Source organism: Vulpes lagopus, chromosome 8, assembly GCF_018345385.1.
Source record: "Vulpes lagopus strain Blue_001 chromosome 8, ASM1834538v1, whole genome shotgun sequence".
NCBI lineage: Eukaryota > Metazoa > Chordata > Mammalia > Carnivora > Canidae > Vulpes > Vulpes lagopus.
This window is the reverse complement of record NC_054831.1, coordinates 19,228,211-19,248,875: the sequence shown is the minus strand read 5'-3', so window position 1 is coordinate 19,248,875 and position 20,665 is coordinate 19,228,211. Positions and strand designations below refer to the sequence as shown.

General features: G+C 39.1%; 1 protein-coding gene across 3 annotated transcripts in view; it reads right to left on the bottom strand.

Moving 5' to 3' along the window:
• DOCK5 (dedicator of cytokinesis 5) overlaps positions 1–20,665 on the bottom strand; it is a 211,725-nt gene that overhangs the window by 150,140 nt on the left and 40,920 nt on the right. For all 3 annotated transcript variants that reach the window (XM_041766771.1, XM_041766772.1, XM_041766773.1), the window contains exon 2: positions 2,226–2,309. In XM_041766771.1, coding sequence (XP_041622705.1) covers positions 2,226–2,309 — 84 coding nt within the window. The remainder of the gene's footprint in view (positions 1–2,225; positions 2,310–20,665) is intronic.

The window sequence follows — 20,665 nt, the reverse complement described above, 5'->3', positions numbered from 1 at the left end:
TAAATATAAAATGATCATTGATATGAATCCTATATGGACAAAGTGCTTCAATTAGCTATTTTGAAAAATGCTGGGGTCACATAAAGATAGAAAAAGAATTTTGAAAATGTATTCAAAAGACATCACCTACTTGATTTCCAGTCAACTCTCCACTCTTCCCTCCTACACTCCACAGTACACTCATAAAAGCTTGACAACACACATACATACATGTACACATACTGAAAATCTAACATGGTAAAGTGGGAATTACCAGGTCGAGATCTGAAAAAGACCAAAACTCAGCAAGATGAGATCAGCATCTAAGGCTGCTCTCTTCTTGAGACATCTGCTGAATTAAGAAAAGTTTCCTGAATGGCTGAGCAGCATTTCTGATGGCCTGGTGGGTTCATGAGAAAAAAAAAAAAATGGGGTTCTGAACTGTTAATAAGTTGGCTGTAACTTCAAACTAGACTATGGAAAAAATCATTACTATAGACAAAAGTAACGGTAAAAGATTTAATAAGCAGGAATTAAAAGTCCAAATTGCTTAATATAATAATTTTAAAGTTGTATGCACCTAAAAATAGGTCTGAGAATATATAAAGCAAAAAACCTCAATTGCTATAAATCATCATCACTGACCTAAACTGCAAGTATGATGGAAGATTTAACATGGCTCTCTCAGTGATGGAAAATGCAGAAAAACATGAACATACAGCAAATTTGAAAAAAAAAATGATGGAGAAATCAGGATCTATCATCTATAGAACTTTCACCTCATGATCCTAATACACACTCTTTTCAAGCCCATATGGAAAAGTAACAGAAATTGAACATACACCTTTCATCTATACAATACAAAAATGTATGCCCATAGACACTAGATAGAACAGATTAATCTGGCTCCTGATAAAGAGGTATGACCTTGTAAGGTTTGAGAGCTCTGTGGTTTCAATAAGCAAAGGAGCCCTGAGATGAGATGATAAATTGTCCCTTGTGTCTCAGAGACTTAGGAACTACATGGAATTAATGATGGGCTGGACCTGAGATGGTAAGGATAAAAACAGGAAAGAGAGAGTAGAGTGCGAAGAGTCTCCACAGCCCTCTCTCTCTTCTCCCTGCCCCTGGGAGTTGCATGATTATACTTTGAGTTGTGTGGAAGGAAGAAACAAACCTTGACCCTCTATCTAAAAACAAAGGGAAGCAGCAGGAATAACAGTCTTCTATGCAATTGGGCAGAATGAGTTAGTTTTTCTGTGGCCAAACCCTGCTACCTCTTCTCCTGGCTTCACATCTCTTCTTCCTCATCCTAGGAATCCATATTAGGTTCTTGATGACCACCTTTGCCATTTCATCATCACAGACATTTACATGGGTGAGGGGGCATGCAGATCCTGAAAATCTAGAGATCCTGATTCTAACAAGACTTACCCTATGAGAAAAGTCGGCCTACCTCCCACCTCATTCCTGCCTCAATCTTCAGAGAGAATAAATGGACCCTAAAAATTGGTCTTTACTTTGATCTTCAACTTCAGTGGCCTGGATACATGTTTGTTGTACCCTAGGTATTTGAATTAGAAATGTGGATATGTGGAGCAGTCCTGTTAGGAACCAGAGAGCTTGAGTTGGAGCTAAAAGCTTGGGGTAGGGTGGGATGTGGTGGGATCAGACATGACCTGTGTCTCAGACGAATCAGAAGTCCTGACTACTACCCTATAGCACACAAACAGGGTAACTGGAACCACCTCCCTAGCCCAACCTAGTTGCAGGAAATATACTAGTGGGCTTTCTGGATCTGCTGTGGCCCTGACCTAATTCTGTGAAAGAATCTCAGCAACACCAGTAGGTCTCTCCCTCATTTCTCCCCCAATCTGGCAACATTTAGTGCTGAGTAGAAAGCTAGTTAATCAGCAGTGTTTCCCTTGCACGACAGCCAATCTGGTGTTCCACATTGCTCCTCCCAAGCCAGCACTGTGTCGGATCCTTCTGCGTCAAGCACCTAGCATTCAACTACTCACAGACTTTAAATTCTTGTGTCTGGGCATGTGTGCACACACGTATTCAACTGGCTGTTTTGAAATCACCCCCAGTACAAAATTGTATAACCTAAAGCACTTCCTGGGTTTTCACTAGCACCACTTCAGGAAGTAAAGCATGTTGATGTTTGCTCAAAGTGCCTTATTAATAAGTAACCTCTGTCATTCTTCCCTTTCCCTGTCTGGCAGAAGGCCATCCAGACTTACCCTCATACATCTCCAGGATGTGAACCGTATCTCCAATCTGCAAGGAGAGCTCCACATCTTGAGAGGCATTGTAGTTGTAGATCGCTGCAAATGAGAAACATGGGGGAAATGACATCAGTGGCAGTTAAAATACAAGTCACTAAACAACACATTCAGTGGTTAATGAATTACTGATTTAACAAATAGCCCTCTATTTTCATGCTTTTGTGTGAATCACCCACTGCAAAGCGGAGATATCCTCCTAAACCCCCATTACTGGTATGTTACTGTCATTCTTCCACCCAACAAAAACTGGTTGGTTGCCTATTGCATATTATGTTAGAGACCAGTGATGGTGACAAAACTCACAGACATGGTCTCTGTCCCAGAGAATTTTTAATAGTCTAGTAGAGGAAGGAGGATTTTAAATGTATAATATTACAGAAACAACTACTTCATTTAAATTGTAGCAAGAATTATGAAAGAAAAAAACCAGGCTACAATGAGAATATGCTGTGAGGTTCTTTTAGGTCAGTCCCCTTGTTTATCAGACAATAGCCAATCTACAACACCACTGAGCTTATGATCTCTAAGACACAGAATGAGCCATCCCTGGCTTGCCTGACACAATAATTGGGAGTTAATTGTGAGTCCCATCTACTTGGTAGGACTAGGCTGACACAGGTTCATGGCAGACATGGCTGCCTTGTCCCAGTTCTAGGCATCCTGAGTAACTGGATGGCCCAGAACCTCCTCACCAAGGTGACCTCCATCACCACACCCTTAGGACTGGCAGTGACTGGGCCAGATTATGAAAAATAGGCAAAGTCTTATCATTCAAAAAGATGACAATCCAATTTTAAGGTGGGTAAGAGCTCTGAAGAGACATTTTACCAAGAATCATATGCTGGTTTAAGACACACGTGAAAGATACTCATAATCATTAGTCATCAGGGAAATGCAAATTAAAACGAGATATCACTTCACACCCACTAGAATGGCTACAGGTTGGAAAAGGCAGACAATCAGCCAGAATGTACAGAGACTGGAACCCTCAGACATTGTGGGCAAGAATATAAAAAGACATAGCCTCTTCAGAAAAACAGTTGGACAGTTTCTTATGAAGCTAAACATGAATTTCCACTAAGGGCCAGCAATGACATTCCCAGTTATCTATGAAGAGAGACGAAAACACATCTATGTAGCAACTTTACGTGAATATTCGCAATTGCTGTGGTAGGCAGAAACACAGCCCCCCCACAAAAGATGGCCACATCAAATTTCTGGAACCTGGGAACACAACTGTGTGTGGCAAAACATTTGAGTAAGTTAAGGATCTTAACTGGAAGAACTTTTTTCTGGATTATCTGAGTGGACCCTAGAGGCAATTACGTGTATCCTGGCAAGAGAGGGCCAGAGGGAGTTTGGGTAGAGGCACATAGGAGAAGGCACACACATAGACAGAGGAAAAGACTGCGTCAGGGACTGGCACCACCACCAGAGGAGATGGTGAGGAATGGAATCTCCCTGGAGCCTCTGGAAGGAGCACGGTCTGTCAACCTTCACCTTAGACTTCTGGTCTTCAGAACTGTGAAGCTTTAAATCTCTGTTTGTTTGTTTTTTTAAGCCACTGAGTTTGCAGTAATTCGTCACAACACACATAGATAACCAATATAGTAGCATAATTCACCAGAGCCAAAAAGTGGAAACAATTCATCAATCGATGAACGAATAGATATAGAAACCAGGATATATCCATATGATGGAACACTACTCATCAGTAAAAAGGAACAAAATATGGACACATGCTATAACACAGGGGAACTTCAAAGACATTACACCAAGTGACAGTCATATGTGAAATCCCTATTTTTGGGCTTCCATTTCTTTGCAATGTCCAGAATAGGCAAGTCTATGGGAGAGAATAGCACCGATTACTAGTTGCCTGGGCAGGGGAGAGGAGGGAAGAGCAACAGAACACAATAAGGATCAGGGATGTTTCCAGGAGGTTGAAACCCTCAAGCTGGATTGTGGGGATGGTTACACAGCTCTGTGAATTTATGAATATTCACTGAACTTTATACTTGAAAGGGGGAGGAAGATTTTATAGGATATAAATTCGAGTTCAAGAAAGCTATTTTTTTTAAAGTAGGTTTATTTCTTGCCCTCAGTCTCTTGATATGTAATCTGCATCCTTCCAGGCAAAAAGAACCACTTCAGAGATGCAGTTCTAGCCATTTGCCTGCCAATTCAAGGAAGCGAGATGTTCCCCATTTCTGCAGCTCTAATGAGTGCATGAGGATGCTCATTCAATCTGCCTCCCAAATTCCACAAGGATCATTAAGAGGGGAAGAAAGGTCCCCCTGCATTGCAAACCATGGGTACTCACTGCTCTTTCTCGAACCTGCAATGCACCCTATGTATGTAGCTTGACTGCTGGCTTTTCCTTACCTCGCTGTCTATCCATGAATGGGAGGAGCATGCCTCCAGCCACATCTTTCTCAAGCGGCCTCTCTTTTTGAAGGGACTCACCCAGAGTGTTCTTCTGTAGTCTTGGCACAGAAGCCTGGACAAATCATGCTGAAATTAATTTACTCTTGAGCTTTTGGCTTACACTATGAATGCAGAACAAGGTTGGGCTAATGAAGTGTGTTCACGGAAACTCTACTGGATTTAGATGTAGCAGTTAGTTCGTGATTGACTCCTACACCTCTTCATGGGACAGTGGACCACTGCTGCTATTCCACTGAATAGCAGTTCTTCTTCATCTGAGAGTCATGTGACACCATGGCTTTACCCACTAAGTGCATGTCTAGTTTTCCATAGAAAGCATAGATCTCATATCCTTGACTCCTCCCCATTCACTCCCACTGAACCTGTTCCTTCCAGCAGCCCTGCTCACAGATGGAAACAGGAAGTAACAAAGTTGCTGTGTCACAATGTTTAGTGTAATGACCAAGCTCTTCTTCGTTCTCTCTTCTTCGTTCCTCATCATCAGGGAAGTAGGCAGAAACTCTCAAAGGCAGCACCTAGCTCAAACACCTATCAAGGAGTGTCGTAAACACACACATACACCATAAACCGGTATGTTTCCTTAATTCCTAGATTCCTAAATTCCCCCCAAATTATCCTGGCCTTAATTATCTACCTTAGCCTCCATCACCTGGAAAATTCCACCCTCTGCTCCAGTCAAGACTCTTCGAGTGTCCCCTAAATTCTATGCTCAGCCCACAGTTTATCCCTGCTAGGAACAGCTCATCTTCTGCTATGTAACAATCCAAAGCTCACATTCATAATTCTGTTCAACAAGTAACTGTGGACTTCCTATTACCCTGCATGAATTCGTTTCTCCAACATCTGACATCTTATCCTTCCAACACAGTTTGGGTTGTTAATCTCAGATAATCCTGGTTATCATCTGCCACCAATCAGGAGGTGGCCCAAATGTTGATCTGGCTGCACATTATTTTTGTGTCTTTCAAGTTTCAAGGTACTAGATTAGATCCAAGGAAGGTGTTTGAGGCACAGAGTGACTTTTATAGAATTTACCAATTGATTCAGGTATTCACCACTTCTTCCCCGAACTTTAAGATACTTCTGTTTTCCTGAGAAGCAGCAGCTGTGGTTCCCCACCACTCATGATATCCAAATCACCTCTCCTACCACTTTTTGTTTATTACACGAGAGAATCTGCCTTTCCAATCCAGGCTTTCAAAGAGATTCCCAGGGGAAGCACATCCTTTCAAAAATGCCTTTCACTGGAGTAGAGCTGCAGGTTAGAGGATATTCATTAGCTTCACATCTTTGGGCAGAAGTATGAACAAGATTCCCAATCGCAGCTGTCTGTCATCTCTTCATTCCAACAATGGACTTTTGAACCATGCCCTCCTTCTCCTATTCTTTATTACATCTCATTTCCATTGTATTTTGTGGTATCACTTCCATATGTTATACAGTAACCATAAGAAGTGCATGCCACACACAACGTTATTATTTAATAAGGAAACAGATTCAGAAGGAGTAAACACCTTGCCCCCAAGTAATCCAGCTTTACAAGCAGCAAAGTTGTTATCGGCACTGGTGATGATGCCTTCATCACGTTTTACAAGGCTGTTCCAGAATGGTGAAGGACTTCCCTGGAACAGCCTGGAAACAAAGAGAAGAGCCTCATGGATTCTCAGTATGATGTCTGCTTTAGAATTCTCTCAGAAAATGGGAATCCAACTTCCAAACACAAGCTTTATTCTATGAATCAGCAACTGGTAATCATACTGTCTGCTTGTCTGGTGCTGTTTGAAGAACAGGCACACAACCAGCACTCAGTGGATGGTGCTTTCTCCCTGGAATGTGAGTAATCATTAGAGAGAAAGACAGATAAAGGGGAAATAAGGGAAAATCCTGAGGGTTAAACAAAACGCTATTGAAGATTCAACTATACCACTTCTACATGCATGACCTTGAATGAGTCCTCAGTATCAGCCTCAGCTTCCCATCAGTAAACTAGGCATCAGATCAGATGAGTCTAAGGGTCCCTGCAACTCCAACATCTCTGATTCATGAGGTGATGATAAAAAGCAGGAGAAACAAGTTGTGCTGTTTTGAATAAGCAGGCCCACCACAATCTCTTGTTTTGTCTGAGGAAATTAAACAAGAACAGGGAGTTGCTGAATATAAATTGCCTTGCTGGCTGCTATGTGCAAGGTTGGGAAAGACGAATTGCTGGAACTTTTCCCTAAGCAGCTTACTGTTTATATCATGGAAGTGTAATTTTGCAGAGCCAAGTAGACAAGACAGTATGTCTACAAATGTAAAATAGTTTGCATTTTACCAAATCTTTGATTTGGCTTTTTCTTTTAAACCAGGCTTACATGGAGAGGAAAAAAGAAAGTTGAGGTCTAAAGATTATGCAACAAGAAAACAACAGAATATACTAACAGGCCCCCAAATGAGGATCCATTTCAACAATGAAAAGTCTATGTGTTACTAGTATTTGATCTTTCTGATATATTAGGTTCTTTCATGAATCCTCAAATTACAATACCCTAAAGAATAAATAAAATGTGTCATTTCCTATTAGTCCTTTGGTAGAATCTACAAAAGAAAGATCCAGCAAACACAGAACAAGTTCCCAATTTGAGTTATCTACTATTCAGAATATAAAAAAGAGAACCAAACTTCATCTTTTTCATTGTTATCCTTATCCACCTACTTTCAGCCATTAGAACTACAAAAAACAAAAAAGGCACGTTCCATTTTTTATCCTTTCCCTGGACTTAACACAGTCATGTCCCCAAAGGCCAAGTGACTTTTTTCTTTTGCTCTTTAATTCCAATCTACTATAAGGATCAGAGAATCAGATTCAATACTACATCTGATTCCAAGAAGTAAAAATCCATGGTTTTACACTGTTCATTCTATGTAGGTTCCAAACTAATATTTTTAGGTGAGATGACTATGATGGCACCTCTCTACTCAGAGCTATCCCGGCCAGGGGCCATAAAATGAGGAGATGTAAAGTTCTATAGATATCTGTGAAATCCATTTGGTCCAGTGTATCATTTAAAGCTCTTGTTTCTTTGGAGATGTTGTGCTTAGAAGACCTACTGAGTGTAGAAAGCGCTACATTGAAGTCACCAAGTATAAGTTTATTATTATCTAAGTATGAGAAGAGTAGCTTATACATCTCACCCATAGTACTCCACAAGAGCAGACTCTTAGGGGATTCTTTTTTTTTTTTTTTTTTTTAAACAAGTTTTATTTTTTTTATTTTATTTTATTTTTATTTTTATTTATTTATGATAGTCACAGAGAGAGAGAGAGAGAAGCAGAGACACAGGCAGAGGGAGAAGCAGGCTCCATGCACCGGGAGCCCGATGTGGGATTCGATCCCGGGTCTCCAGGATCGCGCCCTGGGCCAAAGGCAGGCGCCAAACCGCTGCGCCACCCAGGGATCCCTCTTAGGGGATTCTTAATTTCATTTTCTAAACTACTGAAGAGAATAGAGGATTTATAGGCCAATTCACTGGTGATTCTCTAAGAAATATCTGCTTTAAGTTTATATATATTTAAAGATGGAATAGATAAATACCCTTAACTGGAAAGGTATTTCGGAGATATAAATTCAACTATGGTTTGCTGACTGGCTGTTACCAAGTGATTATTATACACCATCTCATTTAAACTCATACGAAATTAAATTTACATGGAATGTTTAAAGGAGAAAAGCCCAAACAAGGCAATCCACAACTATGGGAGAAAAGTCTATATTCTACAAACATGTGGAGCTTTCTCCCACAGCTTCCCCACCTAAAAAATAGAGGCAACAGTACATTCCTCAAAGTTTCTGCATACATAAAGTTTCTGCATACATTCTCCTCCCAAAAAGGAGAATCCCTATGACCATGACTAATACATGGTGGACACTAAAAACAATGGCAGTCACTTTCCCTTTCTCCCCTTCCCCTTTCTTGCCCTGTCGGGCTCCAACTTTGAGGATGGTGGCACCCATGTCCTCAAAGATGGAGGCCATCCCCCTCATCAATAAGCCAGTGGAAATCATTTGATGAAGACTGGGAATCAGAAAGGCCTATGGAGGGATCCCTGGGTGGCGCAGCGGTTTGGCGCCTGCCTTTGGCCCAGGGCGCGATCCTGGAGACCCGGGATCGAATCCCACGTCGGGCTCCTGGTGCATGGAGCCTGCTTCTCCCTCTGCCTGTGTCTCTGCCTCTCTCTCTCTCTCTGTGACTATCAAAAATAAATAAAAAATTTTTTTTAAAAAAGATAGGCCTATGGAGAAGCAGAACAAGCTAGCTCCAACAGTCCTTCAAAGGTAAAGGCTGGGGGGCAGCCCCAGTGGTGGCTTAGCGGTTTAGCGCCGCCTTCCACCCAGGGCGTGATCCTGGAGACCCAGGATCCAGACGCACATTGGGCTCCCTGTATGGAGCCTGCTTCTCCCTCTGCCTGTTTTCTCTCTCTCTCTCTCTCTCTCTCTCTCTCTCTCTCTCTAATAATAATAATAATAATAAATCTTCAAAGGTAAAGGCTGCTGGACAATGCAGCACAGGTGTCCTGAGGACAGCAAAACCAGCTTACTGTCAGGAGTTGAGAAGAGTTCCCTCAAGAAGCAGCATGAGAGTGAGGGAATATTTTAATATTTTAACCATTTTCTTGCTGCCCCTTCTAGCACTGCTACAGTGATTCTGCTGAGGAACCGGGGTTTTATTCAGAATACCAAAAATGCCTCAATTACATACTTACTATAGTACTCTAAACATGAATACAAAATTAAAACACATTCTAATGTTACTTATACTTACAGTTCTATTAGCTTCTATTCTTTTCCACTGATCTCTTTCTTGTTAAGAAAAAGTAAAAGAGAAAAAAAAATCTGAGGACAACTAAGGCAGGGTTTTAATGAGGAAGTAAAAAAACCTGACTTACTAGTAAGCCCAGAACACCTTCCCCCAGCCAAATAAGGTATGAATCAGGTCCTTCTTGGTAAGCATTCCTATTAAATACAAAATTAAACAGATCTGAGATAAAAAAAACGATCAGATCTAGGATTGAGTCAAGTTTACTGTATCTAACTTATGCACAGAAATCACAACTGAATAAAAGAGAATCTGAAGATAAAAGCCACAGATTATTGTGGAATCTAGAACAAGCACCCTGAAATGATAGGCAAAAATGTCAGTGACTATTTTTTCCAAACATACATGAATTTGAGACAAAACACAGTTAATTGGGCAGCATGGGTGGCTCAGCAGTTTAGCGCCGCCTTCAGCCCAGGGCTTGATCCTGGAGACCTGAGATCAAGTCCCACATCAGGCTCCCGGCATGGAGCCTGCTTCTCCCTCTGCCTGTGTCTCTGCCTCTCTCTCTCTCTGTGTCTCTCATGAATAAATAAATAAATAAAATCTTTACACACACACACACAGAGTTCATTGAGAAAAGGAATGATGCCCAACCAGTCTGCAAAACCCATTAATTTGAAAACATGAAGCTAAAAATGAGAAAACAAGAATAGATGGTTGGGACCTGGGCTTACATCTAAGCAAGGCATATTAACCAGTCGCCTTTCTACCATGGACCACTTCCAGGAGGGTCTTAGAACTGAACCTGGCCTGACCTGAGGCTGTGGATGCACCACAGCCACATCTTGCTGCAAGCACTGTGAGAAGACAGAGTGTGTGTCTATGTGCCCAGGAGGGAAAGGGAGATGAGAAGAGCAAATAGCTGGGGAGAAGGCCAGAAGCTGAAGAAATCTGGAAAAGCATCTGGTCAAATATCCTTATTTCATAAATGAGAAAATGGAAGCCATGCATGTGGCACATGTGTGTAGCTGAAAAATGATAGATGAAGGTGAAACCAACTGTCAGGCCAACTGAAGATCCTTCCCAGCCTGGCCAGAGAACTACCTTCCTGTAAAGCCACACAAGTCATTTAATCTTCAGCCTTCAATGTCCTCATCAATAAAATGACATTTGTGAACTGGTATTTTACCTGCCTCTTAGGGTTGTTATAAGTATAAAATGAGGGGCATCTGGGTGGCTCAGTTGGGTAAGCCTCTGACTCTTGATTTCGGCCCATGTGGGGTGGGGCTGCACTCTCAACAAAGAGTTTGTTTTTCTCCTTCTCCTTGTCCCACTGCCTCTACCCCTCCCCCCATGCATGCTCTCTTGCTCACTCTCAAATAAGTAAGTCTGAAGAAAGAAAGAAAGAAAGAAAGAAAGAAAGAAAGAAAGAGCAAGCAATGTTCTTGGGTGTCTCAGTTGGTTAAGTATATGACTTTTGATTTTGGCTCAGGTCCCTATCTGAGGGTTGTGAGATTGAGCCCTATGCTCAGTGTGGAGTCTGCTTGAGATTTTTTTCTCTCTCTCCCCTGCTCATGCACATGCTCTTTCTTTCTCTAAAAAAGAATAAATAAATAAGAGAATAAAAAATAATAAAATGAAAAGAAATATAAAAGTGAGTAATTTTTATAACGTCTTTGGAACCAAGATATTTCAGCATAGAAGAGAAGTACAAATCAAAAAGAGGATAAAATAATCTGGAATAATCTATGTGAATTAGAAACATCATTATGGGGATCCCTGGGTGGCGCAGTGGTTTGGCGCCTGCCTTTGGCCCAGGGCGCGATCCTGGAGACCCGGGATCGAGTCCCACATCGGGCTCCCAGTGCATGGAGCCTGCTTCTCCCTCTGCCTGTGTCTCTGCCTCTCTGCCTCTCTCTCTCTCTCTCTCTCTCTCTCTCTCTCTCTCCGAGTATCATAAATAAATCAAAACTAAAACTAAAACTAAAAATAAAAATAAATTTAAAAATAGAAACATCATTATGAATCTGAAATACTTTTTGTTCTAAACAAATACATATATATGTATGTATGTATTTCATTTCCACTGTAGCCAAAGTGGACCAGAGAACACATAAGGAATCATATGAATTACCTTGTCTTAAATATCTAAAAGACAGGTAAAATATGACTAATGGTTTTCAGGCACCTAACAATACAGTGCAAGACAGGGATGCCAGAGAGAACAGAAATAGATGAGGTAAGTCTACAACTGCCTCTGGTTACTGTTTGAAAAGAGCCTCCAGGCAAAAGTAAGATAAGGAAAAAGAGTTGAGAATTCAGGGAGGTCAAAGTGCCTAAGATATAGGACAAAGAATCAGAGAGGAGTTCCCCCTCACCATGCCAAATCTATAGCTAATGGTGGTCAGGAGTTCCCCCCACACCCACCAAGTCTATAGCTAGTAGTGGTCAGTCCATGCAAAGACAATACCCAAGGCTAAGGTTATTGAAAAAAGAACCACTAGAAAAGAACAGAGTAGCAATTCCCATGCCTCACATAGGGCTGGGAACAGTTCATGTTTTCCAGAACCAGAATGGAGAAACCCTGTATGTGGCCACTCCTCTGAGTACCAGAAGAGCAGAGCCCTGGCAATGCAACCAAACTGGCCCTAAGGTAAAGGCTATACTGGTCCTGCCTAACTAAGATCAAATGCAAACTTAGAAAGAATAAAAGTTTCCTCATAATTTAACTGCATCCCAGAACAAGATTCAAACTCCCAACAAAATAAAATTTATAATGTCTGACATCCAGTTCAAGATTACCAGGCATGCAAGGAAGGATGAAAATATCACATAAAGTCAGGAGAAAAATGAAATCAATAGAAAAAGAACTAGGTATGACAAAGATCAGGCAAGAGAGCATGTCCCAGTTAACTAAATTCAAATCATACAAAATATATTCTTTGACTACAATGGAATTAAACTAAATATCAATAACAGACATTTTAAAAAAATCCCCAAACATTTAAAACTGAACAACATATCTCTTACCAGTATGAGGACTATTCAAAAGTCAATGTAATCTATCACATTAAGATGAAAAAAAAAACTTTTTAAAATATGACCATCTCTATAGATTCAGAGAAGGCATTTGATAAAATCTGATATCCATGAATGATAAAAAAAAAACTGTCAGCAAATAAGATATATCTTCAGCCTGATAAAAAGTATACATGATACACCTACAGCTAACATCGTACCAAACTGTCAAATATTAGGTGCTTCCCTAAAACTGAGAACAAGGTGAGGGCATCTGCTCTCATCACTTCTATTCCATATTTTAATGGTGGTTCAAGCTAGTGGAATAAGGCAAGAAAAAGAAATTAAAAGTTTACTAATTGGAAAGGATGACATAGAAAATAACATGATCATCTACAAAGAAAACATTAAGGCATTTACAAAAGAGTTATCAGAACCAGCTAATGAGTTTAGGTGGCTTCAGGACCCAATTTTTGTCAATACATAGAAATCTATTATATTGTTCTATACTATAACCAGCAAGCTAAAACTGAGCTATGATGTAAAGTGCATTTCTTCCTACAGATTCTCAAGGAGACAGCTTGAAAACCAGTGCCCCAGGGAATCTCTTGCACACGTGTACTGAGAAACGGGTACAAGAATGTTCACAGTAGCAACATTTGTAGCAGCAAAAACGGGAATCTCACTCAATGTCCACTGAAAGGAAAATGGGGAAATAAATTATGATATATTCAAATATAGAGTACAGCAGGGGAAAATGAACGCATGCAAATTTGCACACATACCACTAACAAAATGTTCAGCAAATAAAAAAAAATCATTGGAGAAATATATACCAGATGATGCTTTTAGAGAAATTCCAAAATCTTACAAAACTAAATGAATTAGGTTTTTAAAATATGCATGCATAAATGGTAAAACCATAGAAAAAAACTGGAAATAAAACACACTAATTTCAGAATATTTTTATACCCAAGCTTGGGCTGGAGTGTTAGAGTATTAGGGGTAAGCATGGATATGTGACTAATATCCAGAAAACCATTTTTTGCAATTCATTGGATGGTGATACACAGGAGGGCTTATTACTATTTCTCTTTATACTCTTCACAAGTGCTATAAATATTCTTTTATGTATTCAATATTTAATTCAAATGATGAAAGCTAGACAGATCTACATGCACATATACATGGGGGATATTCGTAATGACAAAAAAATACCTCTTTTACATAACTTATTACAGGTTAACATATACCTTCATATACATTATTCCAATGGTTCACAAATGTTAGCATACAGCAAAATCACCCGGAGGGCTTGTTAAAACACAGATTCTTGGGCTTTATATCTGGAGTTTCTGATTTAGCAGGTCAGGAAGGCAGCTTGAGAATTTGCATTTGAAGATGTTCCCTAGGTCACACTGAGTGCTGGTTCAGGCCAACACTTTAGGACCTTCAACATTACTGAATTTGAGCCTCATACAAGCCAGCAGAGGAGAGAGCTAACATAACCCTCATTTTACAGATTAAAACAAGTAATCTCTGAGAGACTAAGAGATCTGTGGTATATGTTATTATTAATCATACCAGTTCTGGACTCAGACTACCTATGTCCAAAACCTGGCTTTGTATTTAGTAACTCTTGGAGGTAATTTAACCTCGTGTTGCCAAAATTTCTTTACCTGTCAATGGGTACAATTACAGCATTTCACACATAGGATTTGTGTGAGGGGTAAGGGATTATAAAGCACTGAAATCTGTGCCTGGTAAGTAGTAAATGGTAGGGGAAATGTTAACTAACTTTGTTGCCACTACGTAAGTGGTGGAGCTCTTCATTTTCAGTCATCATCAACACAAATGCTTTCTAGTACCATAAGACAACATTGAGGAGACCCACAGAGTCGCACAAAACCTTTTTCAAAAAAGTTTTGGAAACCTTTAAAACCAGAAGACTTTAATGTAAATTCTATATCCAACTGCTCTTTTCACTTTTAAGAAAACTAAGAACCAGAATGAAATGGCTTAAGATAGTAGAGCTTGTTAGAGGAAGTGTGGGACATGCAAACTGGAATAATTTTTTTCAAGGGCCATGTAAGTGGTCTTTATAATTCAAACATGTAAGCAAGCATCAGGTCTATAAATATGAGGAGCTAACTTTCTGATTTACTTACCTTCTTCTTCTTCATATATATACACATATATGTATACACACATGCGTACGCACACACACACACACACACCCCTATAAAAGCAACCAAATGAAATTTTATTTTCCAAGACACAATTAGCTGTAGGGGCACCTGGGTGGCACAGTTGGTTAAGCATCCAACTCTTGGTTTCAGCTCAAGTCATGAACTCAGGGGTCATGAGATCAAGCCCTGCATCAGCTCCATGAAGAATACAGAGTCTGCTTGAGATTCTCTCTGTGTCTCGCTCTACTCCTCACTCTCTTTTTCTCACTCTCTAAAATAAATAAATAATTTTTTTTTAAAAAGATACAATTAGTTGGAGTCAATTCAATGCAAAGATATGCAAAATTCCTTCCATCTCATTTCTTCCTGCAGTCTGAAGAAAGGTGAATATTTTATTTCTTGATTTAATTTTAGAACAAAAGAAAATTCTAAATTTTGGATTATATTTCATTATGATCATTTTACATTTTTAAAAATTCACCTAAGTTCCACTTTCTTTTCACACACATTTGAACATAATCAAAAGTAGAGTATGCCAATTCAACACACCTTTCAATTTATCCCCAAAACATTAGAATATTTTAGGCATGCATGTTCATAAAAAATATATTGTTCATAAAATATGAACAACCTAACGTACCTATAACACAATCTAAATATTAATAGCAAAATAACATTTTTCCAACCAGAAATCTAGGCTTCTTGCTTTTGGCATTTAAAAATAGAAATCACTCCAAAGCTAGTGGAAAATATATTTCCTGATCTTCCACACTAGCATGTTATATTTTATTTCAATATAATGAATTCAGCAGTAAGCCTACAGTAACTACATTTGCTCCAATGTAAAGTGTTACAATTCTAACTTCTGTTTCTGTGCTGTGGACCACAAAGAAAGGACAAAACCATGTACCATCAGAAGCAACACATTTTATGATAAGCTAGACATACGACATAATCACACATACTTCACTCCCCACTCACATTCCCACCTCACCCCCGCCCACTGCTCTGCTTCATTGGACATTTTTTATGATATCAGGGCATAGTATAGGTAAGGAGAAAAATCAAAGATCAGTCTATTTCAGTTAGATGGCTGGAGATTATTCTTTGAGTCATGCAGGTGTGACACTTGCGGAGTCATCTTAGACCTACTGTTCCCCATTTCTACTCCTGCTGCGTTCATCTTTGGTTATCATCTAGAACTCAGGTTACTACCCTTGGGTCTTTGCCGACTGCCCTATTCTCAGTCTCTCCTCAGGTATGAAACAGGATAAATAATAAGAACTACATCACAGGGCTGTTGTGAAGATTAAGCAGTATTCCTACAACACTTAACCATGGCAAGTACTAGCTGTCACTGTCATTATAACACTATTCTGAATAATCATGCCACTCTAACACTTTTCTGACAACATACTCAAAAATCTTCCCATAGTTCTCTATTTTGGACTGATGCATATGATTTATGAATTCTCAAAGTTCATTCCTTCCTGAGTCTTCTTTGGTAACCCCCTTGCTTGAACAACCCACTCTGCTTTCCTCCACTTGATTACATCCTAGCCATAAAGTAAACTTACAAAAGCTCAACTACAAACTAGTTGGCATTATCTCAGCCTTTGATGGTTTTACCACTGGAGGGTAAAGTGGTAAACTTTACTCACAGTTTAGAGTTTCCTGTGTCACTTGATGTGCCCAGGTCCCCCCTGGGGTTCTATGTAAAGAGATGGCTCATATCAGGCATGGCCCCATGTGCCCATGGGTTTCTTGGCAACTGTCTTCTTGAAAAGGATTGCTCAACAGTGACAAAAGAGGCCCTATGTAATTTGTCTCTACTTATCTAAATTACAACAGCTTCTTCCCCTCATTGAATCTCCTCAAAAGGGAACTAAGAATTTTCCTGATAGTGTCCTTTAGTTAAGTCCTGTCTGTACACTACTGTAGACCAGTCTGGGTTTTTTTCCCTCCTTTTACACACTATGCTGTGATACCGTAAAAAAGTACCTCTGGGGAGGGGTTTGGGTTGGGGTGTAAGTGTGGAGTGACATGTCCAAGAATATGTGATACGTGAAAATGTGCCAACTATAGGGGATATGGATGGCATAGCTCCCTTAACAAATAGGGCTGATTCCAGGTTTTCTCTTGATAGTTCTTCAGACCTTTCAAGAAATTTTGGAAAGAATAAAAATCAGTTGCCTAAGCTTAGAGCCATTTCCCCCCTTTCCATTCTGTTATTTAATGGAAAGTTTAGCATTATTTTTGTTACAAACATCTGTATCTCATTTTTGTTATTTTATGCTTTCTTTTCCTGTAAAATATTCTTGTTTGTTTTGTTTTGTTTATCTCTTGCTCTGTGGATTCTGCTTTCCTTTTTCCCCTTCTGGTAACATAGGGTAACTCTCTGTATAGTGAGGCTTTATTTGTATTTGTAAAAAATTGGAAACAACCCAAATGTCCTACAACGAGAGAATGAGTAAACAAGGTGTGGCGTATCCATATGCTGGAATTCTATTAAACAAAAAAAGGAACAACCACTGACACAATATGAATTAATCTCAAATGCATTATATCAAGTGAAAAAGCCAGACTCAACGGAGGACATTTACACTGTCTGATTCCATTTACATAGCATTCTGGAAAAGTCTAAACTATAGAGGAGTAAGAAGGCCAATATTGTCTAAAGGCATGGAAGGGAGCTGGCCAGAAAAGGGCACAGGAAAAAAGTTGGTGGGTGATAGAAGTATTTCACACTTTTACAGTGGTGGTAGTTGCACAAATGGATGAGTTTGTTGAAATTCACAGACATGTGCTAAAACAAAAAAAAAGTGAATTTTACTGTATGTAAATTATATTTACATGTAAATTATTTACCTCAAGTGGTAAAACCATCAAAAGCTGGGATCATGCCAGCTAGTTTGTAGTTGAGCTTTTGTAACTTTACTTTATGGCTAGGATGTAATCAAGTGGAGGAAAGTAGAGAGGGCTGTTCAAGCAAGGAGGTTACCTAAGAAGACTTCGGAGGGGATGAGCTATGAAAATTCTTAAATCATATACATCAGTATAAAATAGAGAACTATAAGAATTTAAAATTTTAATTAAAAAGCACAAAAAAAGAGGTGCCTGAGTGGGATCAGTGGTTGAGCATCTGCCTTTGGCTCAGGGTGTGATCCTAGAGTCCTGGGATCAAGTCCTGCATCAGGCTCCCCACAGGGAGCCTGCTTCTCCCTCTGCCTGTGTCTCCGCCTCTCTCTCATTAATAAATAAAATATTTTTAAAAACACACAAAAAAGTTTATTCTACTCATGACTGCTTTGCCACTTAAAAAACTCTTGAATTTATCTTAATCATCAGTATCTTTAATTAGACATTAATCAATGGATGTAAGAAAAACACTTTTACATCCTCAGATCCACACCACTTCTCAGTTTTTCTTCTTATAATCTGGCAGCTTCATTATATAATATTATAGTTAATTATTATTTTTATAATCTTTACCTGCTTTTACAAAAATTACTGTTCCATGCTCTTTTGTACCTGTATTTAAACTAATTAGTTGTGTGTAGTCTTATGTCTAATCAGTTTCTGATTTACTACTTTTTTATAGCCTTACCTCCTCATTTTTGCATTATTCAGGTTGATCTTTAGCCTAGAATAAATCTCTACTATTGTTTGAATGCCTGTATCTGCCCCTCACTCCTCAAATTCATATACTGAAATCCTAACCCCCAAAGATGATGGTATTGGCAGAGAGAGCCTTTGGAAGTTGATTAGGTCATGAGAGTGAAGCCCTCATGAAGAGGATTAATATCTTATACATGAGATCTCACAGAGCTCCCTAGCCAATTCACTATGTGAGGATACAAGAAATCTGTGACCAGCAAGAGGGCCCTCATCTGACCATGGGGGTACTCTAATTTCAAAATTCCAGCCTCCAGAACTGTGAGCAGTAAATTTCTGCTGTTTATAAACTATCCAGTGTGTGGTATTTTGTTACAGCAGCTCAAACAGACTAAGACAATCAATCCCCTATTAATTCTTTTAATTTAAGCATACTTGTAGAACTCTTTCTTGGCTCTTGCATCTGTGAATTACTGTTGCCTTTAAGGTCAACTGAGTTTAGAATTCTTTTTTTAAAAAAGATTTTATTTATTTATTTGAGATAGAGAGTGAGAGAGAGAGAGCGTGAGCATGAGTGGGGGAGGGGGGCTGAGGTAGTTGGAGAAGCAGGCTCTCTACTGAACAGGAAGCCCAATGTGGGGCTCCATCCCAGGACCCCAGGATCTTGACCCGAGGTGAAGGCAGATGCTTAACCGACTGAGCCCCTCAGGTCCCTCTGAGTTTAGAATTCTTGAGTCAAACAACCTTTTGCTCAAAAGAGTAAGTATACAAAGAAGATCCAAGTAAACAGAAACATATCAAGTTCCTGTAAGAAAAGATATTAATAGATCTTTAATCTATTTTAAACCAAGATCTCAATGCTTTAAATAAAAGGTATACTAAATTAAATTCCAATTAAAACTCCAATGGAGTTTTAAAATTTTTGATACATAAATAATAATGAAATTCATTTAGAAGAAAAAATGTATGAAAAATTTTAAATATTTTGAAAATGAAGAATTAGCCAAAGGATACTTGCCCCCAATATGTTCTTTTAAAAAGCTACAATAATGAAACCAAGCTGATTATTTAGAATAGATAGGTCAGTTGAACAGAATTTTTGAAATTCAGAAATAGATCCAACTATATATAGGAAAGTGCTAAACGATAAAATTGGCAATTTAAGTAACACGGAGTAGAAAAAAAATTATTTAATAAATGTTGCCAAAATAATCACCTTACTAGGTAGAGAAATATAAGGCTGATGTGCCCTCATACCATATATGGAAAACCATATATGAATACCATATATTTTAGATGGGTTAGGGATTTAATAAAATAAAAATCATAAAAGTACTAAAAGAAAAATACAGGGCACTATATTTATAATTCTGGAAAAAGGAAAGCCTTTGTTAGTTGATGGCCAGGTCAAATTGCAAAAAGGACCGCAGATTTGGTCAGAAAAAATTTAAGCTCCCAAAGAACAAAAGGCCATAAAATGACATGAAAAATGACTAACAGGGAAAAAATTACAACACACTGGTATGATCACATCAATAAAAGCAGAAAAAGCATTTGATGAAATCCAGTAACCATTTGTGATACTGTGATTTATAGTAAGAAATATATATATCTGGTCTTTGTCCTGTCCATGATGCAGAGCTCCTAAAACTTTGGAATTTCCTGGGTGTTAAGAGTAACAGGAGCATCTTTCATTATATTACTGATCTTTGATCTTGATTTCTGACACAGTACTCCTGAAACTCTCATAATTTCCTGGGTGATAGAAGTGCCTTTTGTTCTAATGAGGTAATTCTGGGTGGGCTCCTGGATGGCTCTTGGATAAGGACTGGTCACTGGAAAGGCCAAGTTTTGATTAGAAGCTTGGAGTTTTCAGCCCCAAACACCCCCATTCTCTTGAGAAGGGAGAAGAGCTAAAAAGGGAGTTAATGACAGATCAAGGCTACCTGATGAATCATCCATAAAATCCCCAAAGTACAGAATTTGCAAAGCTTCTGGGTTGGTGAACATGTGAATGTACCCCTTCCCACATACCTTGCTTCATGTATATCTTCAACCTGGCTGTTGCTGAGTTATATCCCCTTATAATAAATGGGTAATGCAATAAGTAACATGTTTCACTGGGTTCTGTGAGCCACTCTAACACATTAAATCTAAAGAAGAGGTCATAGGAATCTCTGATTTATATCCAGTCAGTCAGAAGGTAACAACCCAGTCTTGCAACTGGCATTCTTATTTGGAAGGGGTCACTGGAATCTCTGATTTGTAGCAAGACTATAAGAAACACAAGTAACAGCTTGAAAGTGGTGCCTGAAGGTTTGAGAGG